Source organism: Camelina sativa, chromosome 20 (assembly GCF_000633955.1).
Source record: "Camelina sativa cultivar DH55 chromosome 20, Cs, whole genome shotgun sequence".
NCBI lineage: Eukaryota > Viridiplantae > Streptophyta > Magnoliopsida > Brassicales > Brassicaceae > Camelina > Camelina sativa.
Genome location: NC_025704.1, coordinates 14,035,035 through 14,046,513, shown reverse-complemented (window position 1 = coordinate 14,046,513; position 11,479 = coordinate 14,035,035). Strand labels below are relative to the sequence as shown.

The window sequence follows — 11,479 nt, the reverse complement described above, 5'->3', positions numbered from 1 at the left end:
CTACAAAAGAGTATGATATTATGGTCTCGTGGGAATTCGATGTACCAGATGTTGACGAACCATATAAAATGGATTTACCAAAACGATCGGTATAATAACGAAGCAATCTTTTTTTTTCTATCAAATGCTATGTATACGGATTTGTTGCATTAATTAGGCCATTATGGCTATGCATGTAGATAATCCTAAAACAAGCGGATTTAGCTAACACATTACGAAAATGTCATTAGGGAAACATAGTGGAGGTAAAACGATTTTTTTTTTGAAGAGCTTACAGCGAAGGCTAAGTCTTCAAGTTTTCGTATGCGAGAAACACCATTATTCTTAATTGACAGCGTCTATTGTCTATAGCTTTAGAGGGGAAAATGACTAAATGAGTCCTGTGCAGTTTATATATAACTTCCAAGATTTTTTGGCATGGGACGATTTTCCACCATATAAACTGATCAGTGGTCTTTATTTTGTTGGCTTTATAACCTCGTAAAGTAAACTTTATAATTCATTTTTCGAAGGAAAATTATTGTGTCTTAGTAAGGGACAAAAAATATCTTTTTAATTCGCATGTATAACATGTGACTGTGTTAAAAAATTGTCCCACAATTACTCCGTCCAAAAAAATATGAACTGGGGAATAATAAGACTATCAGCCATAGATATAATATCCTCATTTAATTTCAGTGAAAAAAAAAAATTGTTACTATCAAAATGAAAATGAAGCAAAAAAATAAAAAATAAAAAATCGAAATAAATAGAATCTTGCTAAAAACTTCTTTTGTCGTCAAAACATTACCAGTTATTTGCCATGGAAACCTCATCTCATAAAAGAAACTCTAGCAAAGAAGAGTACTAACTAACCCAAAAATATCAAGAAAAATGAGAAACTTCAGAACCTCTCAATTATTCTTCAGAATCAAAAAGAACTAGATCAGTTTCCCATGCTATTGCACTAATTAAACTTTATTATATACAGAAATTTTGTATATTATTTTTATAATTGTAAAATATTTTTTGATTTTTTTATATTCGTTTTAAAACCATTTTGATATTTTATATTAGTTTTAAATCATCTCATCATATAATTTTAACACTTTACATAACTCATTCATCATATAACTCATTACATTTAATACATCATCTGCTATAAAGATTTTAAATATATTTATTTTTAAATTAAAATTAGAGTATTTTTGTAATTTTAATTTTTTTGATATGTTAAATATTTATTATAATCTTAAAAATATCGATTTCAATCATTTTTAAAATATTTCAATTATTTATTTTATTATGTAAAATTATGCATTTCAACAAAATAATTTATGAAGCTGAATATAAATATTCAAAGAATGACCCGCTAGTCAGCAGAAATTTTTGTTTGGCTACAATTTTTTTCTCATAGATTGAACAACTTTTATTTGTTTTTAAATGTTCAAATTATAACATATGCTGAAAAGAATATAGTTTTTATTATTATATGGATGATAAGATGATTTATTTATTTCACAAAAATATAATCATATGAGGATAAGAGGTGAAATATAATTATTAATGATAAATTAATATGGTAAGTTAGATATCAAATCTTATATATTTATTTTAATTGGGTATATTTTTTTGAAATTTATAATGTACTTTAGTTTTTCTAAAATACTTTAATTAAATAAATTAGTATTTGACATGTTTACTCTTAATGACTATGTATTTGTTTGTTTTTAAAAACTTATATTTGTAAATGACATTGTGTTACCTTTTAAAAGGTTAAGTTCAAAAGTGTATTTCCCAGTTAATAAAAGGAGAATATTATTCTTTCCTATACACAGATTCATGAAATATATTAATCATTGTTATTATTATTTTTTTAATTGCATTCCTTGCTCTAAAATCAGTCATCAACCGCATATATAATTAATTATATAACATTCATTCATACCTACTATTTTGCCTCAAATTAATTCGAAATACAAAAATAATGGTACGTATGTTTTGTAAGTTTTAATTAAATGATATCTCTATAAGTGTATTATGGATGTATTCCTTCTATTTTGTATGCATTTCAATTCACGGGGGTTTTCTTTTGCATATTTCCTTTACAGTGGATACCTTTAAATAAAATATGTGTACGATTGAATATGATTCACCTAAAAAATCAGAAGAAACAGAAAAAAAATGGCATCTATGTTAATATTTCTGAAGTACATTTTGTGGTTTACCCTTTTAGTTTTACTTATTTATAAAGTTATTTACAACATTAACCTCTAAGAAATTGAAAAATTAACCAATAACTAAAACAGAAAATTCCTAAAATATCTCTACAATAACTTTCTGCTTTCTTTTAAATTTCTTTAAAGAAAAAATTATTATTTAAGAACCATATCAAGAACAAAATCCTAAACTTCCCTAACAAAGATTCAATTACAATAACTTTCTGCTTTCTTTTGGTTAGTGGTATCTTAGATATTGTGCTTGGTGTTTATTACAATGATTCAATTACAATGATGTTCTCTAAAAAATATCTCTTGAAATCGAATCTTTCTTAATTTTTTCTTTAGTATAAATATGAAGTATAACCAACAATTAAGTTATATATTAACTCACTTAGATTGGTTGGATCCTAGGATAATTGATATTAGATTCTTTGAAGATTAAAACAATTTTATTTTTGATTATTAAAATATAGTTCCACAGTGTACCACCGATTTAAAACCTAGTGTAATTACAAAAATCTTGCCAACGATATACATGGTACTCTATACATATATGGAAACCAAAGAAATCTTTTTCATATGAAAACTAAAGAAGTATGAGTGGATAGTTTATTCGCCATAAACCTAATAAGTGGTCCTTCTCTGAGACATATCTGGTGGGACGCCAATATGAAGAAAATTGGGTCGATGTTCTTGTTCGTTATTACAATTGGATTCCTTTGAAGGTTTTTTAACAAAATGGTGTACACCGATTGAAAATAATATATTATAAAATTAAAATAGAATAACTCAGTTCTAAAGCTCTAACTAGACTAAGTGACTAACCCATATCTTTTTTTGTACAAGAACTTCTAACCATTTTTTCATATATTAACAAAACTGCCATCTAACTATATTTGCGTCTTCGGGATCGTTTCTGATAACTGATAAGCTGTTCATTGAGCTCCTCTTTAGTTCTCTGCGGCTCATAACCATCATTTTTGAACAGCTTACAGCGAAGGCTAAGTCTTGAGGTTTTCAAATGCAAGAAATTAAAACACCATATATACAATATACATAAGTTACTATCTATGACCGTAATATATGAAATCGAGTCATGCAGATTGTAATTCAAATCTAAATGGATTTACCAACAAAAGTAAATATACGAACAGAAATGGATTATTTACCAGAAATACAAATAAACATACAATAATGGATTCACCAACAAAAGTACAAATAGAAAGAGAAATGGATTTATTACCATAAATACAATAAACATAAAAGAAATAAAAATGACAATCTGACCATCATTGTGTAGAGAATTTATTCAATGGATTGGAATAACCACCTCCACAACATTTTCAAATAGGTATACTTTCAACGAGCAAAGAAATGATGTGCGCCTTCAAGAACTCGGGGTGGGTGTAAGCATCTTGGTACCTATAGAATACATCGATGACACGGGAAAGGTTAAAAACTCGCATTAAAAGAGGGAAAGGAAACGCATGAGGCCTCATTAGCTCTTGGTTCAAGCCCTTCCATGCATCTGAAACAATGTTTCCCATTTCTTCCACAGCTATTTCCTTGGAAACACCAAACTGATTCATATAACAATCAATTCCAGTTGCTACATGCTCCCGTTTGTTTTCAAACTGCAATTACAAAATACCAAACGTATTCAATTTGAAAAATTAATACATATATACATATATAGTTAGGATTCCAAACTTGAATTGTTCTCACTTCGTAGCTGGAAATGTCATCTGTGAATCTACTGATTATCTCAGAAGCTACCCTAATTTTAGGATGTGAGCTTAACCATTCAAAAGCATCAAGCTTCGCAACATCTGTCATCCTCACGAATGTCACGGCTATCAAGGCATAGTAACCTGAAGACAAGATTGCATTCTCTTTATACTCATCAAATGTAGCAATGTAGTCCCTTTTCAACCACTTTGCCTCTTGCATATATCCATTCGCTGTTCTTTGCAACTGATTGTGAAGAGTTGAGTTAGTTATATTGGATATATATACAATCAGAATGATGCTTAAAGTTGGTTCTTTTGGTCTTAACTGATTTCTTGAGATGGAAGCCACAACCTGACCTTCCTTCTTTCTCAAGTTCCTCTTCTAGTTTATCATAGAAATCTACCGTGGCATGGTAAATGTACTTCATGCTGTCAGGTATCCCATTAGGAGCAGCGGGAAGCCACCTGCGTTAAAGCCATATATCTTATAAGTCAAAAAAACCATAGAAAAATTCAAACTTTATAATACACATTATTGTATATATATGTATCAACAAAGCCATATATCTTATATATGTACTTTTCCATTGCATCTGTGAAAAGCTCAAGTTCCTCCACTGTTCCATATGCATCATACATATCATCAAGAGCTGTGAATAAGATTAGTGCAATAGCTGATATAATTCGTGCTTGAGAATACTGAGGCTCGAAAAATGCTCCAAGTGACCACAAGTACGCCTCTGTTATCCTATGCCGTGTGTATGTAACTTTAGATTCAATCTCCATGTCATGGTGCCACCTAAATATTATATGAAAGAAGTTCAACAATCCATGCAAGAAAATTATGTATATATGTGTTGAGTGGCCATGATAGTTGTTACCTTGCGACCCAAGAAAGCTCTTCACGGTGTAATATTTGCAGCAAATTAAAATCTATCTTTGCAAACTCAAGTATTGTTGGGTCACACGACTCTTCTTCCTGGTAATATGAGATATATTGTCTCGTTTGTATCCTTGAGATGCCTTTGTGGTATGGATGTCTCAGGGCATTCTTGATGCGAACTGCGAGATGGGGGCTAGATTGAGACGAAATTTCTTTTAAATGAAGGCGTGAGAAAGCGAGAGCCTCGTCAATAATGTCTTCTCCGTGAGTGCTCCATTGTGCAGATTCATACAAACTTAACATCCCGTTTGCATCAGCCACCAAGTGTCCTTTGAACTTCCCATTTTCGTCCGTGAACTTCTCAAACACATCTTGAGGTGAATAAATGAAAATTTGTGTTAAATGAAAATTTTTGAGTTAAATGAATACCATGAAAAGTGTGTAGTGTTGTTCATTCATATATCTTAAAGTATTTTTAATTACCAGCAGAAAGTTTAAAGCCGAATTGCCTGAAAACTAGGAAAAGTATTCCAACCGTGTACAAATCGCACCCGTCGTGTCTTATCGTCTGATTAAAGTCCGGACAATCAAATAACTTATCCAACTGCTCTACAATATCTCTCTCAAAGTGATAAGAGACACCAAGGCGGCATAGAGCATCTATGTAGTTGATGTGCTCTATCGGATTCGCTTTCGAAGACATAAACGATTCCTTCACAACCTCCTTTAGCGTAGCATGCTTCTCTTTGAACGTGTCATTACCCTATGGCAATGAAATATTCCAGTATACATGAGTTAATAAAATCATAGTATATACTACAAATAGTAAATACTGCATGAAATAATTAATATGAAAATGATATATATACGTACGAGGTCAGACGTTGAGAAAGAGGTTAAGGGATCTTCCCAGATGTTTGCAGGAAAATCAGCTACTGGACGGTGGATGTCACTCCCCATGCTAAAAGTTTCAGGTAGAAATTATTTTTTTCACTAATTATAAATGAATCACTTTTGGTTTCACAAATTAAGCTTTGGCTATACAACTAATTAAGTTCCATACACTTATATATAGAAATGTTCGAAAAACAAAACCATTGCGATATTCAAGATTTAGGCATTGGACGATTTTCCACCATATAAACTGATCAGTGGTTTTTAATTTTTTGGCTTTAAGAAATATGGTCAACATTGTACTATTCAGTTTACGTAGGAGAATTGTTTCGTCTTAGTGTCTTACTAAGGGACAAAAAAAGTCATTTTATTCCACAAGTATAACATGTGAAATTGTGAATGGTTCGCTATAAGTTTGTCCCACGCAATCTCTGCCAAATAATATGAGTTGGAAATAAGACTTGGCCCCTTAAAGCATTTTCATTAGACATATTAGAAAAGTGTCTTAATGTATATAACTTAAAAGTTACTAGGTTTGGACCCGCACATACGTGCGGGGTTAATTTCAAAACTAAGTTAGGTTTGCAATATATTAGATATATACGGATTATCTTTGTAAACCAATTTTTAGGAATATTATTAAAATTCATAATCAAAACTATACCAATTTAGTATTCCATTTGATTTTAATGGGCTTAGACACAAAAATGATCATTTGTTTTGTTATGAGCAAAGACAAATACTCATCCCATCACATATATCAATGTTTTTCCATCTCATAACCATCACATATATATCAATGTTTTTCTATGTCCTGTTTATGTTCTATCACATAAACATCTCATAATTATTGGTCGCAGCGACACTCCCGAACAGGGATTAAATCAATTTCCGGATCTGAAAGTTTTTTTAAAAAAATCATTGATACATTTACACACATTCATAAAAATTTCTATAAGGATACGATTCATCATTCCTCTTTCAAATCTGAGGAAACCAAAGAGATTAGAGTAACTGAATTTCATAATCATCAAATCTAAAATGTTAATAAACAATCCAAGAATGAATGATAGATAAAGGAAAGACTACAAACAAAGCAAGAATATAACCTTGACAGCAACCGATTTTTTCCAAACCCTACCAATTACAAAGAACACAAGTTAGATTAAACCAACTCCTGAACGCAGACCGGAGAGCATGATTACAGATAAGGTTGAGATGGAGAAGTTCGAGATTTGTCATCGGCTTGTGACATTTGCTAAGCCACTTCTTGATATTTGCTTCTGCTTTGTATGTGAATCCAAAGGCAGCAATGTGTGGATCATTCATGACATCTTGCAACAATATAAACAACATTAGCTTATTGCACATCACTTGGATCGAGTATCACACAAGTAATTTTTCATGGAGTTTGATGTCTTACATGTAACCTTTGTAATAGGGCAGACAAAGGATGATAGAGAATGACGCTCTATTAACAACATTAGTGATGAACATGTCTTTGACAGCGACAATATCAACTCTAAATTAAAGAACAGCTATAGAGATTAGAGATTTCTTCCTAACCCTAGCGAGTACAGAGAACATTAGTTTGTTTCTATATCAAGATATTTAAAACAAACAATTTTAGTAAATAAATTAACAATCCGAAACTCACCGTTGATGGAATTTGTAGTTTTTTTTTGTTTTGTTAACAAAGAATATATCAAAATACGATCAAATAAGAAAACCCATCACCGTAAGAATTCGATGTCTAGCGTAAGAATGAAAAATAAACACACAAAAATGAATTTATAGAAAGTAAAGTGTCTTCTTCCACAAACTTTAGAATTTTCCAAATATATGGAATACTATAAATTAAATATTATAGTTAGCATATTATTGTTAGAATATTCTAGTTCATTTATTTTTGGGAAGATTTTAAAATTTGAATATTTTTTGAAGATGTCTATTGTGGGTTTAGGAAACTAACAAATCCAAAATTCATGATTGTTATAATAACAATATATCAATGAATGTGATAATAAAAATATTTTAGGGAAAATGATAGTTTCTTTCGGGAAATCAAAGTAATTAAGTTTTTATTTTGTTTTTTATAAGTGATTAGCAAGTTAACAGGATTCGAACTACAAAAGACATATTAGATCTTTGGGGAAAATTTTTGATTTAATATTATTGGCTAAGAAGGCATATTAAAAAAATTATTATTATAAAGGCATAATGAAAAGAATATGCCTTTACAATAAGAGTTAATAGTGTAGTTTATAAATATTGATAGTAATTATAATTTATTTAGGATCTTATCAAAAGGGAAACAGATTAATAATGCGAATCATATTATGACCATATAAAAAGGAAACCAATTAATATTGCTAATCAAATTAGTAGAGGACGTTTTCAATTTACTTTACAAATTGATTTGTAACAATTATAAGGAAACTAAATATCTAAATAATAGGAAACAAACGACTTAATTATAGGAGAGAAAAATTTAATATTTGCAAAAATATAAAATCGAATCTTTTAAATCTAATATAGGGTCCACGTCTCATTAATATTATCTAAATTGTTTATCCATAATCAGAATAAAATTAGATAGTAAGTTTAGTGTTTGGCTATAAATATATGTTTGGATACACCCTTTCTAATAGGGGCATTATATGGAATTCTGTTTTGTTTACTTTTTTTTTTTATGCCTAAGTGTACTCTCCAATTAATAGTATAGATAATAAATATTGTAAGATAATTTTTTTGGTGAATGTGAGACATCATGTCTAAAATATCTTCGTGAAAACATCTTAATTGAATTTGTTATTGTTTTTGAGACACCCATAATAGAATATTTTATAGTTTAATTTATGTTAATATACCAACAAAAATTATGCAATAGAGATGGTCTTAGGTCTAATATCATATACAGCATAAATATCCTTGCTTGATATAGTTGCTATCAGTTAGCCTGATGTCGCCTTAACCTTGCTACAATTATTTGCCATGAAATTCTCGTGTCGAAAGGAAACTCTAGCAAAGAAGAGTACTGCTAAACCTAAAAATATCAAGAAAAATTAGATCTTCAGATCCTTACAACTTTTCATCAAAATCAAAACAATATCAAACCGTCCAATAGACTCATGAATTTTTTTTTTTTTTTTCTTTTGCACTCTTATTAATTCATACCTATTTTCTATATAATACTTTTGTTTACCCTAAGAAATGTTGTAATATAAAACTATGTATTAGTTGGCCAAAGAAAAAAAAAAAAGAAGAAACTATGTATTACAATTTCCAGTAATAAAGTTGGTCTCCCTTCCTTCCATAATTCATTGTTATGATGAAGAAATGCTTGTTCATCAACACTCTGCCAAACCGGTTTTGGTGATTTTACTCCAATAATTATGCAAACAAACAGGAACAAGTTGGTATCCATCCATGGTTTCCACTTTAAGAAAAAAAAAAACATATATGTCATCTGTTCCAACTTGTTGAACTCGCTCTAAACCGACAACTTGAGCGAACCATGAGAGACCAATTCCCACCATCGACAAACACAAGGCTAAACCAATCTATTAGGTTCAACAAAAAAGAATTTCAAGTTTATATATTTTGGTTATATTCCTTCTATTTTGTAGGTTTCTCAATTCATGGGGTTTTGTTTTGCGTATTTCCATATATATATATATATATATATATCACATTGGATACCTTAGAAGGTTTTTTAACAAAATGATTTACAACGATTGAAAATAATATATCATAAGGAATCTTTTAAAAAAAAAAACCAATGAAATCTTCTTTTTATATGAAAACTAAAATAAGGAATAGTACTCTGTGAATTATTATCCGCCATAAACCTAATAAGTGGTCGTTCTCTTTATCAGACATATCTGGTGGGACGCCAGATTCGGTTTGCTGTGGGAGAGTGATAAATTTAGGTCGATGTTCTTGTTCGTTATCCTAAAAATCTGTAAATATACAATAAATTTAGGTGAATAGGCCAAATTGGATTAGTCTTGGACCCACATTCATTAGCTCAAGGTTCAACTCTTGATGGGCTCGAGTTCGGCCTCACCTCTTAGTATAATCCGTGACAACATTTTCATTGTAGCCTGTGAGCACTCTAGCTATCATATCTTTCCAACAACTCCAAGCGATCGAATCATCAACCGTGCCTAGGTCTACTGTCTACAGAGCATTCTGGATCCTTCAGAGCCAAAATAAACGATTAAGTGGCATATTCCATCTCCTAAGTTACAACTGTCGCCACATTTTTGATAATGCTTCAATTGAAGTTATTTGTTTTTGTAACAAAAGTACATTTATCATAAAAGTCTCCATCATCACCGCCGCCGTCATAATCGTCTTCTTCGGAATCCAAATCATCCTCCACCTTTTCCGCTGCATTTTCAGCTATGTTGTCTTCCACAGCCTCCAGTCCCTCCGCTAACGCAACCCCACCCAAAATTCCGGCCACCGCACCAACCGCAAGTCCCGTCACCATCCCACCGAACTTGCTCCCCTTCTTCGGCGCGTTTCCATACCCCGACTGTCCGTACGCAGCGTTCCCAGACGTCGCAGGCGCATTGACACGGCGAACAGCCAAAAACACGAGTTATAGCAAAATAAAGAAAAGATGAGTTTCGCATCCAACTCATACGTATGTTCCCATTCTCCATAATTTCTGGTTAATAAGTCCTCCATTTTCAAGATATATATATATATATATATCAAGGAAGACGAGAAGACGGATCAAATTTTAAGGAGAGTTTTGGTTGAAATCGAATAGTGAAATAATCAAATAAGGAGAATTTTAATGAAGATGAGTAATATCATTCATTGGCTTCAAAACATCTTTGAAGTCGATCTTTAACGTTATGCATACTGCATACAAAGACAAATTTACCTTTGCTGGCTTCGACGATGTGATTGATAAAGCCATTGTGCCCACGCCTTTAAATTTTATTTATGGCTTAATGCCAGCCACTATAGACATGAATAAAAGAAAGTTTCTCACACAAATTATCTCTTTCTCTAGTTTCTTTCTTTTGTTTTATTTTTCTTCTTTTCTCCAAATCTTGAAAACATGATTTCTCGCAAATTTTTCATCAATATGATTTTAATTTTTAATCTTAAAAACATTTTTGTGAATCTAACTAGATATATTTGGTTATTTTACAAATCTGTATCCTAATACTTATCCTTTATTATTAATTATTATTAGGGTTGACATATGCGGCTACGATGTTTGATTTGGTTATGAGGTTATCTCTAACACTTTCCCTTTTTGCCAGCTAGATAGCCTAGATTTGATCATTTCTCTTATTTTGTAATCATGCGCATCATCCTTATCACTTATTAATCAGTTTATAGAAAATTTATGACATTTTTTTGTAAATTTTTTATAGAGTTTTTATATACATTTAAAGACTTTTATAAAAATGTGGATTTTATAATATAAGTGCAAATCATAGTTTTGAGGTTAATTGTTAGGTTTAGTTTTGATTTTCTCCCTTTTGAAGTTAATAGTTTGCTTTGTTAAACTATTAAATAAACCTTTTCATCAAATCTAATGCTTTGGCTTTGGTTTGTGTTAATACAATTTCAAAACATGTATTAAACATAAAGTCTTTTAAAGTTCATAGATAAAAGGATCGCCTCACTGGTTATTTATGATAATACTCACGCATCTCATTGTGTTTGTGGTGCATGTAATGCATGTGTAGCGTGGAATCATGGTGATGAGGAGGATGATAATCTAGGATCTTGGTTGTATT

At 30.8% G+C, this 11,479-nt stretch overlaps 1 protein-coding gene across 1 annotated transcript; it reads right to left on the bottom strand.

Annotated features, from left to right (window-relative positions):
- On the bottom strand, nt 3,365-5,942 carry LOC104770766 (alpha-humulene/(-)-(E)-beta-caryophyllene synthase-like). Its single transcript, XM_010495223.2, has 7 exons — nt 5,688-5,942; nt 5,298-5,577; nt 4,813-5,185; nt 4,512-4,730; nt 4,258-4,396; nt 3,927-4,175; nt 3,365-3,835 (listed from the first exon to the last, which is right to left on the bottom strand). Exons 1-7 carry the CDS (start codon nt 5,772-5,774, stop codon nt 3,545-3,547), a joined length of 1,638 nt encoding a protein of 545 aa, XP_010493525.1. The 5' UTR covers nt 5,775-5,942; the 3' UTR covers nt 3,365-3,544.

Coding starts and splice junctions, on each gene's coding strand:
- LOC104770766 (XM_010495223.2), bottom strand. CDS start 5,774: ATGGGGAGTGACATCCACCGTCCAGTAGCTGATTTTCCTGCAAACATC. Junction 5,186..5,297: donor CGGCTTTAAACTTTCTGCTG/GTAATTAAAAAT, acceptor ATTCACCTCAAG/ATGTGTTTGAGAAGTTCACG. Junction 4,397..4,511: donor TTCACAGATGCAATGGAAAA/GTACATATATAA, acceptor GCTTTAACGCAG/GTGGCTTCCCGCTGCTCCTA.